The sequence below is a fragment of the Gekko japonicus genome, unplaced genomic scaffold (genome assembly GCF_001447785.1).
Source record: "Gekko japonicus isolate JY-2015 unplaced genomic scaffold, Gekko_japonicus_V1.1 scaffold2235, whole genome shotgun sequence".
Taxonomy (NCBI): Eukaryota; Metazoa; Chordata; class Lepidosauria; order Squamata; family Gekkonidae; genus Gekko; species Gekko japonicus.
Window position 1 is genome coordinate 67942 of NW_015162018.1, and position 19863 is coordinate 87804.

The 19863-nt window shown below is 43.9% G+C and overlaps 1 protein-coding gene across 1 annotated transcript in view; it reads right to left on the reverse strand.

Annotated features, from left to right (window-relative positions):
- The window catches only part of LOC107105510 (contactin-associated protein-like 5), a 198443-nt gene that overhangs the window by 38772 nt on the left and 139808 nt on the right, over window positions 1-19863 (reverse strand). Inside the window, exon 7 of the mRNA XM_015405492.1 lies at window positions 3163-3347. Within this exon, the coding sequence (XP_015260978.1) occupies window positions 3163-3347 (185 nt within the window). The remainder of the gene's footprint in view (window positions 1-3162; window positions 3348-19863) is intronic.

The window sequence follows — 19863 nt, forward strand, 5'->3', positions numbered from 1 at the left end:
GAGAAAAGAAGAAGCATTTTGCTTGAAGTGTTGGAGAGAAAAGACAGAATAATAGAATGGTGAGCCAAGCACCTGTAATTGCCATTGGTAAGCCATCTGCTCCTGAATTAACAGTGAACTGGGAATTGCCCCTTTAAAGGTAAAAGCAGCCAAAAGTGACATGAGCTATTTGGACCGGCATCCAAATAAGGGATATCATGTTCTTGACATTGTTTTCTTAATCTGCCAACTGTGAAATTTATTTAGTTACAATTTAACAAGAGGGTAAACCAGAAATATTAACTGGAAGGAACAGAAAAATGGAAAGCAAGCAACCTATGGTGTTAAAAATACAAGTGATCTCATCTCTTCAAATGGCTTGGCAGACATGAGCAATCAAATGTAATACAGGAAATGTGTGAATTAGATAATTCCATGTCAATATGGATACTTGCCTTGGATTAGAAATGCTAACCACTTTAACAAGGTGCTTCAATTTTCAGATTATTTCTCCCCCACTTTACAGGGAGGGTGGGGCTTCTCAACCAATGTTAACTTTTCTCTGCTGGAACTGGTGATATCAACATTTTAAGCTAGCTCAGTTACAGGATGGCTCAGTTACAGGAGAGCAAATAAGATCCTCATTCTACCTCTATGGAACAGATAACCAGACAGGAAGCACATGAGATTATGTGACCACCATACATACAAGAAAGGAAAATCTTCCATTTTCTGAATTATGGGAAAAGGTCTTAACAAATGTTTCCATTAATAGACCACTGTAAAAACAGAAGTGTTGAACCTAGTATGACAAACACTAAACCACTTAAATACATAGCTACTTTAAAGTCTTTCCCATCATAGCAATCTCCATGTGGCAACTCATGTGTGTGAAAGAGCTTGAGCAACAATCTGGGAAACTATTGTTGTTTTTCTTTCTCTTGCCTTAGAAAACAGACAATAATTACAAAAATTAATATTAAAAAATGCAGTGCTGCTTGGAGAGTGGCTACACACAACTGGTTTGGTATGTGAAAACTGCTGTCACAGAGAGGAGTTTTAAAAATCCTGCATTCCAACCATTCTGTGCGCATAAACTTACTTGCATAATCAGGAGATTTAGCAGGGATTCAGACAACCAGCCTATCCGGTGCTGGGAATCTATTAAAAAGGAGCCAAAAGCAATGGAACAACAGGCAGTCCAGCAACCAGCTGACAGTGGAGTCAGTAGGTCACTGGACCTATCTAGATAACTTAGTTTGAACTGATCCTTTTCAGTTTGTGACTCCCAAGGCTGATGGCTACTGGAAAGAAAAATCACTAGTGGGTGAATCCCAAAAGTTCATATATTGGATTTTACATTTCTGGAAGGCAAGAATGTAATCTATCATCACCAGGATTTCAGAGCATCTATTCTTATGAAGAAACAGAATGGAAGCTTCCAAGTATACTTCTTCTGGGGTTCTAAGCAAGGCTCATTGTTAGAGACAGAATAGATGAGGCACCCACTGTAAGGACCCCTATGTACCTATACAAAGGGGAGCAACTGGCAGAAAACACCCTTTATCATCCCCCCCCCAACACTCTCTGTGTTCAAATACTAGCCCTGTCTGGCCTAGAAGTAGGCCGGAGTGTGGCCTGTAGGGTTGCCAGGTCTGGGTTGGAAAATACGTGGAGACTTTGGGGATGGATCTGGGAGAGGGTGGGGTTTGGGGAAGGGAGGGGCCTCTGCATAGTATAGTGCCATAGAGTCCACCCTTAAAGCAGCCATTTTCTCCAGGGGAGTTGATCTCTGTCAGCTGAAGATCAATTGAGAAAGCAGGAGATCTCCAGGCCCCACCTGGAGGCTGGCAACCCTAGTGGCCTGGAAATGTACACCAAATGAAGATGGAGCAGAGCCAAACAAAATGATTTCTGGCAGCAAGCAACAGGTCTGAACTTGCTATGTTGGGGAGGTGGCTTTAGGGCATCTGTCAAATTAATAGTTTCCCCCCCCCCTTCCAAGACAATAACAGTCCCTGTTTGCACCAGGAAATCCATTCATCCACACAGGTGCAAAGTTTTCTCTTGGGAACGCTACTGCACATTGTTCTGGTCCCAGTTAATCCCTTCAGCACACTGTTTCAAGGGACAGACACATTAGCATGCCCTCAAATCCCATTTTTCCCTATAACTAGGCAGCCACAGCTCCATTGCTGTGTGTCTTGTCTGGGTGCCTAGTGACAATGCACCCCCATATTGCTTGGGTCTTCTGTCAGACGCTGGTCCCCTCACTTCCTTTCTCCATGGACTTCTACTCTCCAGGACTACTTCTCCCCCAACAACCCCCTTTTATTCCTGCTACTCCCTTTTATTTCTGGATTTATCTTGTATGTATGGCATTTCTTGTATGCTTTCTGTATGTTAGCTCTCTTCTTTTCTATTTAATAAAATATATTTCTATTTTACTTTGGATTGGTCATTTCAAGAGTTCTCTCAAAGGAAAAGGTAAAGGTTCCCTTGCTCGAAAGCCAGTCGAGTCCGACTCTAGGGTTGCGGTGCTCATCTCCGTTTCAAAGCCGAAGAGCCAGCGCTGCCTGAAGACGTTTCCGTGGTCATGTGGCCGGATTGACTAGACACCAAGGCGCACGGAATGCTGTTCCCTTCCCACCGAAGTGGTACCTATTTATCTACTTGGAATTTCTTGCTTTTGAACTGCTAGGTTGGCAGGAAAAGATAAAGATCCCCATAAATACTGGTAGTGCCATCTCACTAGATTACCTCCCTCTCATCAGCTCTCCTTTTCTCCTTGCTAATTCCCCAATAAGGCAATTGGGCAACGCATAGCATTTGAGGTAACGCCACACTTAAAAGTAGCCTTGCTGTTGATGTTATGGTGTGCCACTTACATTCATTGACACCTGGAACATTTTCAGTGCATTATGCACGCACTATCCTTTCTGCATGTTAAGTGCTCCTATTTGCAGTAATCCATACTGGGTCCTCTAAACTTGAGATGACATTAAAAAAAAACCCCACAACCTATGGAAATACATAAATCATTAATCCTGCAAGATGGATACTTGCTAGGATTACATCACTGCTATACCTGATAAAGCTAGCATGGACCATGATGACTAACTCCCTAAAATATTACTCCAGAGATCCCATGATGATTTCTGTTACAGAAAAGGCCTGACACACCTCATAATCAATGTCCAAGTCATCCGAATCTCCCTTAGTCCGGAAATGCTGTGTATGCTTGTCCACTGTAAAGTTCACTTGCTTATTGAATCGCTCAATGAGAACCGAATGCCAGTGCTGGTCATCGAGGAGGCTGCCCAAGGTGAGTGAAGTGTGGCTGTTACTGAAACGCAGCTTAGCATCTCCTGTAGAGGCAATTAAAAGACATGGTTGGGAACAATAAATTCTTTCCTTTTATTACCCAGGCTCACGCACCCCTAATGTATCCAATCCTCCAAGAGTTTACAGTAGCCCCTGTAAGAAGAGCCCTGTAAGAAGAGCTCTGTAAGCTCTTGGAGGATTGGCTACATTAGGGGTGTGTCACCTAAGATGCAAAGGAGTTCCTGCTACAAAAAGAGCCAGTTTCTTCTCAAAGTTGTAAGTGAGGATCCCTTTCAATACAGAATACTGAAAGACATTCCATTTGAAATAAGACAAAGGAGAAAGAAATATAAAGAATTAATTCTTTTTCTACAGACAAATGCAACTGGATATAAATGGTTAACTCCAGAAGTGTAACCTTCAAAATTAAGGATAAAAAAGAAAAGATTGACTCTGTCCAGAAAGCATGGGAATTTCTAAGAGTCCAGATGGGAGGGCCAGGGAAGGAAGGAGAAAAAGGGGAGGACAGTAAGTCCAATGGCGAGCTGGACTCGGACTCCTCCAGGGAGGACTCTCTTTCAGAGAAAGGGTCGGCGGCCCCTAAAAGTCCTTATAAGCTTCGGAAGAGACTAGGCAAGGAGAAGTAATGGCTGAAGGACTGAACTGTGCCTTTAAAAGGAGTTGAAGTGAGATGCTTTGGGGTGTTTCTGTATAACAGTTGAATCTAAGATTTGAAAAAGATAATGTTAAACTTGACTCAGTTGATAGCAAGACTAACGGGATTAACACTAAATGGATGGTTAAGCTGGTGGGATGATCTCCTCTCTTGGGTTTTTAGTCAGTAGTGGGTATCTTTCTTTATCCTATAAATGTAGTTCCCCCTCCCTTTTTTCTGTTGTAGTTTTGTAGTGTTATAAAAAAATGCAATAAAAAATCCCCTCCGGGGGCTTAAAAAATACAGAAGGGATCCATCCACCTTGTGATCAATCCTCTGGGTGATGGTCTTCCAAGTGCAGCTTTTTTTTAACAGCAGTTGCTTTACACTTAATGAGCCATCATCTGATATTCCATCAATGGAAACTATTATCACTATACTTGGAAGTTGGGTCACAGAGGCACAGAAAATGCATTTAAATATACCAACACAAAAACTGCAAGTTTCTCCTTATTCAGTACTCCTATCTTTAATTAATATTGCATGTTTTGCAGTCCCAGTGACATATAAAGAGAAAATATAAATGCAAACTAGATCTAAGGGGGGAAAATTATTCTAAACCCACAATAGTGTCTGCCTGAATTTCATTTCTGCTGAAATGTCAATGCCATTATATCTGCCATGACAGTATTAAGAGACTTATTGCATTGCCTGTTACTCAGACCTAAAGAGCAGCTGTGACTGTAACACTTAAGCACACCATCTGGATTAACTGAAGAACGAGAACATATAAATATATCAGATTTATTGTGATCAGGGATAATACAATCTAATTACCCTTTCATTTCAACCCATTGCACACTGCTGAGTTTATTTTAATTTTAATTAGAATATTGCTATCTACATCAGAGAGAGAGAAAAACAACAACAAACGAGAATGCTAACAGTTTGGAATGCCATGGAAGAAATCTGTACTGCGAATAATATTTCTGTTGGACAAGTTTTCAAACTCCATAAGAGAGTAAGAATGATAGTGCCATTATAGTAGTGCTGTACAATGGTGGAATCCATGACTACCAATAAGAACATTGAGAAAGTCATTGCCTATTGGACATTGAGCAGGTACTAGAGAAATGTCTAGTTCCTAGTGTCCATTTCTGTTTGCCTCCTCCACTTTGCTGTGTTCATGCAACAGGAGGCAGAGATGTCTTCTCATAACTATCATAATGTCTGTTGTCATTGTTGGCACAATCATCATGCCAGTAGTAATTTTTAACAATTGAAAAAGGGGCGCATTGTTCATCGATCATGTTGGTTTGAATCCTGTAGCTTGGATCCAGCAGAGTGTTTCTGTGGATGGAAGGATCTCCCCCCCCCCCTGGAGTGCAACTGTCTTGTCTTTTTCTCTCCTGCTACACCCCGAAATGCCCTCGGAAATACCACTCTTAAAGCAGCGTTTTGGAAGGGATTGCTTTGGTCTACAGGTGGAGATGTGAGGTAAGAAAGCTGTGCTTCATAGGCAGAAATCAGTTCACCCACAAAAACACTCTGCTGGATCCAAACCATTGTGAAAAGCCTTGTTCTGGGAGGAGGAGCCTTGCTATGGCGGAGGAAGGCTTCCACATTTAGCAGAAGGAAATTGTAGGACCCAACCATTTACATGGATTTTAGTTACTCCTGTGTCCTTACTTATAGAGTTATCTAACAGAAGGTTTACCAGGAATCAGAAAGGTATGGAAAATAACTTAGGAATTATCTATCAACAACCAGATCAGAACCCTACCCATTTCCAGTGTAGGTTAAAAATGTGGCAGTAGAAGGCCTCATTTCACCTGGAAATTTGCATAAAGGCCAGGGCCTTTTCAGTGCCGGCTCCTACCTGGTGGAATGAGCTCCCAGAGGAGATGGAGCTCTTCCACCAGGTTTTCAACTAGGAGCCGCCCACCACTACTACCAACTATTACTGTCATCAACATATTGGTAATAGGTTGGCCCTTCATGAGATCGAGCCACAGTGTCGCGGGAGGCCGAAGTACTGCTAAATCGGGACCCTAGTATCACATCTTATTGCACACCACCCCAAATTGACTAAAGAATGACCATCATTGCGAGCACTTTATTGAATTTAATTGTATTTAAGGTACTACTGTTTTATCTTGTTTTAAAATGTTTTATGTCAATTTTGGCACATGCTGCCATCAATTGTGAGCCGCCTTGAGCCCGTTCACGGGGAGGGTGGGATATAAATCCAATAAATAAATAAATAAATAAATAAATAAATAAAAGGGCAACTTTTGAAGATGTTCCATTGCTTCTGTTCAAGACGTAGAGCTATACTGCTTTGTAGCAATATGTCTGATATTGCAATCTTATACATTCCAAGTTTAGTTTATTGTCTTAGCCATTGGCCATAACAACACAAAATAAATCAAAGCACAACCAACAGTATACATCAGTAACTTACAGTAAGTCCTAGACCCAGTCTTATCTTTTTCGCCGCCAGTGCAAACAAAGCCATTCTGCTAGTAACATGTGCATCAATATCAGAGAGCAAGAAAACGGTCAAATCCTGCTCTGAAATTCCATTATACAGAGGTACAATAGGATAAACAAACCTTTGCCTAAGTGGTTCATGCCATGAACATCTCAGAATGTAATGCACGACATCATCCACTTCACCCATACCACAGAGGCATATTCTGGAGGCGGCAGGGACACCCTGAAAGCGGCCAATACAAACCATTGAGGGTATGACATGGAACCTTAGGGCAGTAAAAGCCCTTCTCAGCTCCAGAGTAGTTAGTTTCTCTAGATATACAGTCCTGCAATGATCTCTTTTAAAGATCTTATACAAGGGGGCTGTACGGCAACTTACCAACACATGTCGGTTCAAAAGCCCATCCTTATTAAATACCCATTCCTTCAATTTAGACTTTTGGTTTTCGTTTATCAATAAGTCATTGGGGATTGAGTATTTCAGTAAAATAGAATTCAAGTGATCATCTAATCTTTTCGAGGATTTCAACAGCAATCCAAAACTTTGTACACCTAGAATATCCTGAGGTCATTCTAAACATTTCCTCCAATACAAGAGGATTCTTACATTTGCCCTGGCTTTCAGGGATACCATACCCAGTTCAGCCCTCATCAACGCCACAGGTGAACCTTTGGGTAAGACCAAAATCCGCCTTATAAAATAATTTTGCACAGTTTCTAGCAGGGACAGTAACGATTCGTCCCAACCCCAAATCTCTACCCCATACAGCATTGCTGGAATTATCTTGCTCATATATAATTTAACAACCGGGTCGAGATATTGCAATCTTATTCCACCTTGTATAAACGAAGTTAGATGTAATGCTCATTTCCTGTTGTCTTAACAAAAACTGGAGAGGAAGTTGGCAGATAGTTTCAGTAACATATAATAGTGGGTTAGGCATAATATTAGGGAACTTTTTGTTTGTGACTTTTCACATCTACTGAAAAGAATTTTACCGGATATAATCATAAAGCCAGGTAAAGAATGGTAAACAAAAAAAATCTTATCACCACACTACCATTTGGCAAGGTACTGTCTACACTGGAATAGTGTCCCTCGTTACATTTTTTTTCTATCTACGATCCAACTAGGTGTCACGGGCTGGAATGCAGGCACAACAAGGGAGGGATAGTCCAAGTCCAAAGCTGAGGGGTCAGCGAGACAGGAACCGAATAACAGTCCAGAGCCAAACCTAAAGTGTAGTCATCAAAGCAGAGGTCGAGGAGCTGAGAGCTCAGAGTGTGGGTCAGGAACTGGAACACGGGTGAGGTGGGTGCAGAAGCGTTCATCTAGCTGACTAGTTGCTGGTACGAGGTACTAGCACGGAATAGGGAACTAAATACCCCTCAAGGCTGCTGTCAATTAGCGTTCAGCGTGTGCATCCTGGCTCCTGCTAGAGCTCAGGGCTGAGGGACCACCTGCTGTGGAAGTGTGCCTCCCTTCGCCAGGATGCTAAGTCCTGATGGAGCTGGCTCCGCAGATGTGCCACCTGCAGAGGCGAGTCGGGGGGGGGGGCTGTCTTCTGTGCATTGTTCCTCCTCAGCTGTTGTTGGGACGGCTCATCAGGAACATGTGCAGGTTCTGCTGGGGTTGGGAGCTCATCCTCAGCAGCACTCAGGACACTAGGCTGGATAATACCAGAAGCTACAACTTTTAACAAATTCTTTAGGAGTCAATTTCTTTCTTCCTACAGAATCCATCTTACAACTCTCTACTTTCTTTGAGGAAATAATGAATTAGAAACAAAAACTCCACTGTTCCAAGGATATCTACAATGTTAATATGTTTTGTTTTTTTTAAAAACAAAAACACTGCTATGTGAAAGAGAGAGCCCTAACGTTTTGAAATCTACAAGAACATTCTCATTAACAGATTTCAAAGATGTCATGATCTTACTTTCCCCCCTTGAATTGTATCCAGTTGGTCATTTTATAATCTCCTGGGTTATTATATTAAATATCCTTCACCTTTTTGGCCACTGAAAATTGAGTAGTGCACGTTACAGAGTGGTGAGTTATAAAACATCAGATCAAAGGTAGACCCTATCACATGTTTATTCAAGTTAAAAGTTTTATTTCAATACAAAATCTGCTCTGGAGAGTCAAAACAGTAATAGTAAAGAAGTTATTGGGACTCAATCAGCCGCTTGCGTACCCCACACACCAGAAGGGAAAATTTGGCAACATTATTAGTTATCTCCTGGGAAGAGTCTGCAAGAAGGAGAGAGATATAAAGCTGGTCAGATCTTCCTGGTAAAGTTGACAAAATTGGAGTGATATACTGAGATTGGATGCCATTATAGAATGAGAAGTGCAGCAGAACATGTTCAATAGGCTCTACTTTCCTGGAATGGCATGGAAAGAGCCATTGAGGGAGTGGAACACATTGGCATCTGCCTTCCAGGATGAATGAAGGTAAGGCATTTAAGCATGTCTTGGTGAAGATTCTCCGATATTTGGAGATCTCAAGTTATCTAAGATAATCTGCTGGTTGAAAGCATTATTGTAGAGTAATTGGATAGTTCTGTATCTGCACCCTATCGGATTGCAGGGAATATCCCAGAATCACTGTTTATTTACCTGGTGGGGGAGACACTTTGATCACATGTTTATAAGATCCATTTTGCTCTAAATCCAAAATCACGCTGAGTGAAAGAGGTCTTGTTCGAGAAAATCATCCTTAATTTGTATAGTCAAGTAACCACACCAAAATCTCTCTTTGAATCCTGAATCTCAGTGTCATAAGAAGGTTTGATGTAGAGCTTCTATAGTCTTTGGACAGCTTTGTATACTATTCTTCAAAGAGGATTCCAGAATATGAGTTAAACTCCTGAGACTACATCCTGCCAATCTTGATGTATATGCTGGGAAGCTTCAGGAAGAACCTCATGTTTTCCACAGGCATTTTCCCCCACACACCCTTAGGTAGGATTACATCACTCCTTGAGACTCATAACTCTAACAAAAATCTTGCAGATTAAGCACCATGTACAGTCATGGATAATTTTAGCATTAATAACTGACAATGGGAGCAGCAATTATCTTTACTAGGTCAAACAATCAGGGCAACTATTTTTGATTTTGATTTAATTAGCAATATGGATTTAATTTTCAGAAGAAGAATGCCAGTGATCCAAGAACTCATTGTTTGAGGCTTATTCCACAGAAGCCAGAGAGCTGAACAGGAAAGTTGGCCCAGATTTCACACCCCTGACAAATTGGATAGTATCCCTTATTAATGGGCATTTCTGTTTGGCCCTAGGCATAGTGTCAGACTGCCGACAGGATTCTTGTGATAGTTTTTTTCAGATGATGTACTTATGAAAAATTCAACAAGACACATGAATACTCCCTATATCAGTCTCTCAAGTGGAATATTGTGTTCAGTGGGACAACTAACAGCTTTGTCTTCCTGGGAGCAGCTAGTAAGCTAAGTCAGAAGCCTTCCTCCAGCTTGAGATCCAGCTTAAAGTAGCATATTGCCCACAGTTTATACAGTGCTTTAGAGTGTGCATTATTTCTGTCAGGTGATGCAGGAATCTTTTTCAAAACAGAAAAACTGCAAGTTGTGTGCTTGCATAGAATAATTGGATGGGGGGGAGGAAAGATCTAGAAATCTCCCACCTGCAGATCTTCAGCATTATCTGTGGTCATAGAAACTCATGCAGGCTGATTTCCCACCACTTCCCTTTTTTGCTTTTAACCAGGGCTCTTTTTGTAGAAAAAGCCCAGCAGGAACTCATTGGCATATTGGGCCACACCCCTGACAGCACAGCTCATTAGCACATTAGGCCGCACCCCATGTTACCAGAAGTGTGGTTGTTAAGTCCGGCGCTTAACAATGAGTCGGAGAGTGATTTCAGTAAAAGACTCAAGTTTATTCAGCTCTTTCTTCACTTCTTCGACACGGTACAACATCTGATAGCCCGAACAGTTTGCCCATTGAAACTGCCCGGTATTTAAACATTCCCGGCTAACATAGCCACTCCCACTATACACATAACAACCTATCAGGTTGAGCGCATAAGGACCAATCACAAACGTTCCCGCTTGCAGCTTGCTTGAATGTGATTGGGCCGTGAGTCTTGGACGAGAATCCTCTGTCCAAGACGAAGCTTAACATTGCTTCCCTATGGGAGGTTTCCCATACATCCTAATGTACTCATGGCAGCTAAGAATACATTACAGTGGTTATCCAGCCACTGCATTGGCCATCTATTTAATAGCATATGTTCAATCTTGCATACCTTCTTAAGCGTAGCCAGAGAAGGTGCCCTCTGTACCCATGCCAGTAGACCATTCCAGAGGACTGGACCTACCACATAGAAAGCCCATGAGGTAGGTGTTGCTGTACAGACAGTCTGAAGAGAGGACACTGCAAGGAGAAAGAGGTATGAAGAGTGTAACTGGTGTGTGGAAGTGAAATGGGACATGCAGGCCAAAAAGTCTGAGGGTCCTAGGATGTGAAGAGCATTAAATGAAGGGGCAGACAACAGAGGTGATGGAACAGACTGCCCCACTGGAGAGTGAAGAGGACAGAGTCCTGCTCTCTTCGCTTCCTTTCTGTTTTTGAGGAGCTTTTAACACAGAGGAGATTTCCACAATGACATCTCTTTATCGACCCTCCACTTGCACTTGTGAAGTGGGATCCTCCATTCTTCCATCTTATTCCCTTGCATTAATGTGGACCAGCCCTTAGATTGTAAATTGCCTGAAACAGAAATGAGTTTCTTTGCTAATGTTACTTTGTAAAGCTCTACATATACTGATAGCCCTGTGCAAATAACAACCATTTGCACAGCCGCTTCTGATCCTGTACACTTCTATCCAAGAACTTTCTTTAGCATTAGGTACGGCTTGCATTTACCTCCATTTAGTTGGGACTACAACTCACATTAAACTAAGTGAACTAAGAGAGCCACTTTAGTGTAGTGTTTAGGAGCCTGGACTCTGATCTGGGCAAACCGGGTTTGATTCCCCACTCCTCCACTTGCAGCTGCTGGTGTTACCTTGGATCAGTCACAAGTTCTCTCAGAGCTGTTCTCTCAAGAGCAGTTCTTGAAAGAGCTCTCTCAGCCCCACCTACCTCACAGGGTGTCTGTTGTGGGGAGGGGAAGGGAAAGGAGATTGTAAGCCGCTCTGAGACTCCTTCAAGTAGTGAAGGGCAGAGTATAAATCCAATCTCTCCTCCTCCTCCTCCTCCTCTTCTTCTTCTTAATTCCAGATAACATTGCAATCCTAAGAAGTTACACTGTTCTAAGCCCACTGATTTCAATGGACCTTGAAGCGTGCAATTCTGCTTTGCTGCAACATCTAAACAGTAGTGGGTTTCCTGCCCTATAACATGATTTATTATCTTACTACAAATATACACAGGGTAGGCACTCGATTCCCCCCCTTCTTTTCTCCCAGTATGAAAAAGCCCAGAATTTTGACGCCTCAAGCATGTGCTTACAAAGACGCACATGAATTTTTTTGTATCACACCCGAGTTTAGTGGCAGCCAAAGCTGGACTATCAGTACATTTGAGTTTAATCTAAACATTACAGATAAGCAAACATTTTGACGCACGATTTGGCATTTGCAGCATGAAAGCTGATATTTATACAGTAGTAGAATAACACTACAATAAAAGAAGCAAAGTTCATGTTGCATAGATTTGCTTTACAGATAGATAAAGTTTTCACCTCTAGGAAAAAACTGTGGTTTAGAGATGTCACTTAATACCCAGCTTGTTGCAAACAATAACTAGGGCTTGTTTGCATACCCTGCCTGTGTGTCCTCTAGAAACTTTTAGCCCAAAAAAAGATATGTTTTTTATCAGCTGTAGCTACTAATGACAGGGCCTTTTCAGTGTTGGTGCCCAAGACTCCCTGTATCAGGAGGTGATCTGAATTTTTTCTCCAACGAAGATGGTAAAAAAATTCTTTTTCATGAGGTGTTTAAGTTTCCTGTGGGTAAGATGTTTGAAGTAAGAGTACTGGTTTTGCATCTTCCTGGTTTGTGTTTTATGCCAGTTTTCTAATATTATCATGGGGATGGACAGGGCTTTTTTTGTGGAAAAAGAGGTGCTGTAACTCTCAAAATTGAAAGGAAGTTTTCAATCTGTACACTGAAAACTCATGTACTTTTAAACATTTTAAAAAGAATTTTGTCAAAGATGTTCCGGAACTCCATTCCCATGCGTCCTGTCAGCCCCCCACAAAAAAAAGCACTGGAGTTCACTTCTTCGACACGGTACAACATCTGATAGCCCGAACAGTTTGCCCATTGAAACTGCCCGGTATTTAAACATTCCCGGCTAACATAGCCACTCCCACTATACACATAACAACCTATCAGGTTGAGCGCATAAGGACCAATCACAAACGTTCCCGCTTGCAGCTTGCTTGAATGTGATTGGGCCGTGAGTCTTGGACGAGAATCCTCTGTCCAAGACGAAGCTTAACATTGCTTCCCTATGGGAGGTTTCCCATACATCCTAATGTACTCATGGCAGCTAAGAATACATTACAGTGGTTATCCAGCCACACCCACCTTTTGCTTATTATTCTGTTTACCTTGTTTGTTGTCAAAACCCAGGGCTTTTTTGTAGCAGGAACTCCTTTGCATGTTAGGCCACACACCCCTAATGTAGCCAATCCTATTGAGTCCCTGCTGTTGGGTGTGACCTATTATGCTAATGAGTTCCTGCTGGGCGTGGCCAACTTGGGAGCCAGCCGGAACTCCGTTCCTGTGCGTTCCTGCCCAAAAATAGCCCTGCTTTTAACTGATTCTTAACTGCTCTCTACAGTTCATTTTTCAGAGTGCACACTTACCTCTCAGCTTGGGTTTTGGGGGCTGGGTAGTCTTTTTCCTTCAGTTAATTTACAGTCATATTTCTCTGCATTCTTGGAGAGGGCCCTGAGTATGTGGCGTGTTGGTGGCCAGGTTTTGATCCTTTTGTGATCACTGTGGTGGTCAGCCACTTGCTATTGAAAGGGGGTACACTCAAAATATGGATGAAGAGGTACACTCAAAATATGGAGGACACATTGTTTGAGTAAAGCCTTTATGCTATTCTTTGCTGCTGCGCCTTCAAAAAGAGGATCTCCCTCTTCTGATTTCTTCTTTGCACAAACCACTTAATGCATTTTATCTCAATAATCCTAAAATGGCTCTTATCCAAATGAGGTTAATAATAAATGGATTGTTATTGTTATTCTCATATTAATTTTACAGATGAGCTGCTGACGCTGAGTGAAAGTACATCGCTTAAGGCTACTGGGTGCATTTATGTGGAAGTCATTTACTGACTTATATATCACACTATTGGGTTCCTTGTTACGCTAGCAAATGCCGTCAGTCACCAAATGGTTATGGATCCCTGAAGACAGAGCAGTGGTATTCTCACTCCAAAGCTTGCAGAGAACCACATTCAAAATTACCTTCAACTAAAACAGCCACATGACTACTGTATGCCCTTTGTGTCACCCTACCAAGTATGTGTATATGTAAAGTTTGCCCTCAAGTCACAACTGATTTATGGCAACTTCATAGGATTTTCAAAGCAGAGGTGGCTGGCCATTGCCTTCTTCTGCACCGTATTCCTTAGTGGTCTACCATCCAAGTACCAACCCTGCTTAGCTTTCAAGATCTGATGACATGAGGCTGTACTATACCATTCCACATCCCACCACCAAATATACACCTACAATAACATAAGCTATAACCAGGGCTCTTTTTATAGAAAAAGCCCAGCAGGAACTCATTAACATAATAGGACACACCCAACAGCAGAAAATCATTAGCATATTAGGCCACACCCCTGACAACATGGCTCATTAGCATATTAGGACACACCCCATGCCTTCCCTTTGCTTGCCCGGGCACCCCGCGGCCCTTGGACAGGCTGAGGAAAGCACAGGGAGGCATTTAAATGCCTCCACAATCCTTCCAGCCTCCCCCTGGCCCACCCGCCTCAGAGTCGCCCGGTGGGGGGGTCACTCTCCAGGCCTTCCCTCTGTAGCCACGCATACAGAGGTTTTGGCTGTAGTGGGCGTGGCCAACTCTGAAGCCAGCCAGAACTCCATTCCTGTGCGTTCCTGCCCAAAAATAGCCCTGGCTATAACTATTAATATTAAATATGTAACTATAACTTCTTAATTATTTGAGTACCTCTGTGCACATAGGGTTGTCTCTCTGCACCGTTGCTGAATGTTAGCCAGGCTTGTGTAGCTGGAGAGAGGGAAAGGGCTTCCCTCTCTGCTTTCTCACTCTCTTTTCAGCATGATGCACAGCAAGTCAAGTGAGAGAGTGAAACTGTCAAGGCTCTACAAATGTAGCAAGCCGACCGTGGAGAAAAGTGAATAAAACTGTCACCACTTTGCTGTGGGCAGCTGCCTTTTTTTCTTGGGTGGCTGGTGTGATGGTGGTAGTTATACTTTCTCTTCTCTGGGGCATCTTGCTCCCCCCCCCCCAGCTGCTCCTTGCAGAGCAAGTGTGGGGAACGGGGTTCCCGAAGACGATAGGCCTTTAATTCCACACCTTGCATGAAGCCCACATCTCAGGGAGGCTCACAGCTTATCTGTCCTCCAGTTCATGCAGTGGCAGGAAGGTAGGAACCGTCTGCCATCCTAAGAGGGCAACGGTCTTACTTGCTTTCCTGGAACATGGGGTGGGTGCCACATTGGGGGGGGGAATGTCCAGAAGAGCCACAGGTGGCAAGACAAAGAGCCACTGAGTATCACTGGGACAGAGAACAGAGATGCATTACTTGAGACTGCAGAAGGACTAACAGTAGGGTAATTGTACAGGAGACTGGAGGAGTGAATACCTGATGAAATGGTGTTGTGTGACACCACAACATCACTTTTGGCTGTGTAACCAGAAGCAACACCACAGTATTCTAGGATTTCCCTGAAAATGCATTGTAAAAACCATACAGATCAAGAAAATTCCTATAATATAACTTCCAGGTTCCTAGCTGGAAGTAATGCTGTGCTATTGCATGACCCCATTCCCTCCCTCATTTGTCCCCCACCACTCCACTGAGCAGTAAAGGAGGGCAGAGAGTGCCAGCAGGGGGTTCCCCACTCCTAGCAGGCATCTGGCCACCATAATGCATGGCCACAGAGCTGCAGAAGACCATCATAAGACTGCAAGAGGATAACACTACACAGGAGTCATCTCATAGAAAAAGAGGTGCAGGAGCTCATTAGCATAACTCATTAGCATAACTCAATTGCATATGCCACACCCCCTGATGTCACCGTAAGTGTGTCAGAAGGCAACACCCACCACTCAGGCTCCACTGGACTGTTTTGGATTGCTAGCTATTGAGGGGGGGGACGTGCAGATCTGTCCTCACAAAGGAGGGAGAGCTTGTACCTGAATAAAACCTGGTCTTAAAGGTGCCACTGGACTGCTTTGGACCGGGGGGCCGGGGGGAACTCTGCAACTTACCTGGCTGCTTCTTGCTCTGACTGAGGGCTGCTGGGAGCAGGGGGTGGGGCTTGTTGCATATGCCCGCCCCCTGGGCTCTTTACTGCCGGAGCTCCGCTCCTGTGCACTCCTGCATGAAATGACCCCTGACACTACAACAGAAACAACAGAGTAGCACCCACCAAGACTGTAATTGGGAAGCTGGTTTGCAAGACTGCCTGATTTGGGACAACAGACTGAAGGTAGTCAGCATCTATCTCTGTGTTTTCCAGAACACAATAACAACAACAACAGGACATTCAAGACAGAATCACCTATCATCATACCAAAATTGGGCCAATGCTCTGCCAGTACATCATAAAATAAGAGGACATCCTGTCACAATCTGGCAGCTGTGGTCAGAGGCAGCAGAACTATATTGAATGGCCTTCTTTTATGATCCATATACCATCACTAGAGTGACTGTTTGAGGAGATAAACAGTGCAATCCTAAACAGAGACACTTTTCTAAGCCTATCGATTTCAGTGGACTCAGAGGGTGTCACTCTGCTTACTGTTAGCCAGATTGCCTTAATTTATTAAAAAATGTGGGGAATGATGAGTATTAAATTTCAATAGGCATTAAATATAGGATAAGAACCTGTGTCTATGGGAGTCAGAATTCCCAGGACCCAGGAACAGACACAGAGATTGTATAGCTAAAATAATGATTCTTTTACTAAGGGTTTTTCACGCATACAAACAATAATCAAGCATTTGCACACACAATACAGAGCTAGGAATACACAGTAGAAAGGATAGAGCTCGCTCGCGGGGAGGGCGGGGTATAAGTCTAAATAAATAAATAAATAAATAGAGACATTTGCATGAGCAGGAAATATTGTTGGTTGGATTGTGCAGCGAAAAAAGGGAACTAAAAGGAGGGAGGGAAGGGTTTCTGGGTCGGCCAGCAACACAAGTGGAGTGGCTCCAAACAGATCCGGAATGGGACCAAGAGGTGGGTAGGAGATGAGGAGAGAGAGCCAGAGAGTGAGCTCAGAGAGAGCTCTCCTTATATACCTAAATTGTGACCTGACACTAGCACTCTGTCAAGCTTCAGCTTCATTTCTTTATAATTCACCTCACTGCTTGCTATAATATTGGGGGGAGGGAATTCCTGAGGGGAGTGCATGGGGTGTTGGCAGTGAATGCTTGTAGAAGCCATAACCATTTCTTTAAGCTGTGCTCCAATACCAGTTCCCATGGTATTGGGGACTCTTCTGCCATGCTAGAATAGATAAGTCGCCATATATCTGTTAGGATTGACATAGTGACCAAGGGGCTGGATGATGTCGTATGCATGAGATGTGGGGTGTTATTTGTCTTACCTATAACTGAGGAGTTTTCACGCTTTTTCTAGTTCTGACACAGAGCATGTTTCCAAAAGTAAGCATATCTCAATACACTACCACTGCTTAAGTGTGTTGTGGAGTGTGTCTTAACGGGGAGACCTGACACACTCATGAGGTCACTTGATCCCCAGGAAGTACTAAAAACTCTGGATGGGGCATTAATTGCCGGGCAGTTGAAATTTACTGATCGGCAGGGAGTGAAACCTCTGGGGGAAAAGGGAGTGAGACAAAGGAGAGAAGTAGAAGAACCAATCATGTTGCAGGGCTGGTGCTTTGCATGAATGACCAGATGTTTGATGGCAGTGTTATCTTGATGGGTGGCAGAAAGGCTTGATTGCTGGCTATTGTCTATAGCTGGGCACATCCTTTTGTTTTAGGCTGGCTCAGGTGGGAGTGAAATCTGTGTTTTTCCTGGTGAAGTCAACACACGAAGGTGTGTGTGTGTGTGGGGAATGCCTGTATGGTGGAGAGGAAATTCCCTTATGGCTTCTGCTCAGGAACATCTGTCTTTTAGCAGAGCAGGGCTTTCTTCTCTGGTCTGCTGCTGCATGGGTGCCTGGAGGTCAGGGCTGCTGGTCTGCATCCTGGCTCTTGCATGGCTGCAGATGTGCAGGGGTAGGAGGCTCTGTAGTCCCGGGTCCACATCTGGTTTGGCATGCTTCTTAGGCACAAGGCTCCCCTTGGCCTTCCATAGTCCAGTATAAGGGCCCTCCTTTTGGGAACACAGCTCTGTCCATTGCCAGGCCACACTCTTTTCACAGTTCAGCATATTTCAGAGTCTTTAACAATGCCATCTGACATGGCTGCATGGCAATATTACGATTTAACTGTGAGTTTTTATGCTTCAGTCACTGTTCTGTAATTAGGAGAAATGTTATCTTAGCGAACGGGAGCACTGTAGCACTGACAGTCATGCTACATTAACAGAACTATCCTAAGGAGTGTTGCACCCTTCTAATCCCATTGACTTCATTGCACTGTATGTGGGCCTTCGATCTGCTAGAATATGCAAGGTCTATAGTGCAGCCTTATGAAGATCAGAAGATCACCCTATGGGGGACAGGTGAATAGGCCTGCCAAACCCCTGCTGGGGGTGGGGGAACCCCCAATTTGAGAACCCTGCCCCCAATGTAGGAGTATCGGGAAGCGGGGAACAAAATGGTGGCAATTGGTGCCCCTCTAGAATTATTCCCTACTAGTCTCTATGGTACCATAGAGACTGATGCTAGAGCATCACCATTGCTGGAGGACTAACCTCCTCTGTTTGTCTCTTCTACGTGTTTTGCAAGTGGAGTGGGTGGCCCTGCCCTGCCTTCCCGCTTAAACAAGCCCCTCCCCAGCAGCCCTCATTAGACCATGTGCAAGTGAGCGGGTGGTGGGAGCTGTCTGTAGAGGAGCTGATGCCACCTAGGCCACCACACCTCTGAATCCAGAGTCTTACTTTGAGAACCCTTGGGTGTTGCTGTGCACCATGGGCCTTTGGAGAAGGTAAGATCCCTGGAGAAGTGGATGGCTGGGCAGGGGAGGTGTTGGATTTTCTCCCCCATTCCCTGGGCCATGCCTCAGCCTTTAGAGCAGCTGTAGGAGGAGGGAAGGATGCAGCCACGGGCCTGTGTGCATTCCAGCATTGCACAAAACATTGTTGGTCTTAAGGTGGCACTGGACTCTTTAGACCGGCTTTCTTGCCTTGCATGCTCTGACTTGTTTGCTCCCAGGAGAAGCAGATGGGTGGCTGGGCAGGGGGATTGGATTCCACCCCCATCCATGCCTCAGCCTTCGGAGGAGCCGTGGGAGGAGGGAAGGATGCAGCCATGGGACCCTGGGTGCACTCCAGCCTCGCACAAAACTTTGTTGGTCTTAAATGGTGGCCTTGGAGTCTCTGGATGAGGATGCCGCCACGGGCCCCTCTCCCCACCACCGGGAGAAGCTGCCCTGGCAGGGGTTGAGTGATCTGCTCTGTGTCCTTGTTCTTAGTCCACGTGGGTCAGCCAAGGAACTAATCTCTGAGGAAGCATGCACTCCAGCCTTGAATAAGATCCGCAACCACCCACTTGGAGTTGTGGTAGATAACTCAAAGAAGACGTTAACTCAGTGTGCAACTGCAGTAAAACCAGGCAAATGCTATGCTACGCTATGCTGGGGATTATTAGGAAGGGGATTAAAACCACATCAGCCAGTATCATAATGCCCTTGTATATATCTATGACGCAGTCTCATTTTGGACTACTGTGTACAGTTCTTTTCATTGCACCTCAAAAAGGTATTGCATTGGAAAAATGCAGAATAGGGCAACTAAAACGATTAAGGGGATGGAACACCTTGCCAAGAAGAAATATTAAGAGGGGTTAATGCTCTTTAGCTTGGAGAAACAACAATTGAGGTATGACATGACAGAGGTTTACAAAATTATGGATGGGACAGAGAAGGCACTGAAAGAAGAACTTTCCCCCCTTTCTCACAGTACAAGAACTCAAGGGCACTCCATGAAACTAATGAGCAGTAGGGTTAGAAGTGATAAAAGGAAGTACTTCTTCACCCAAGGAGTTATTAACA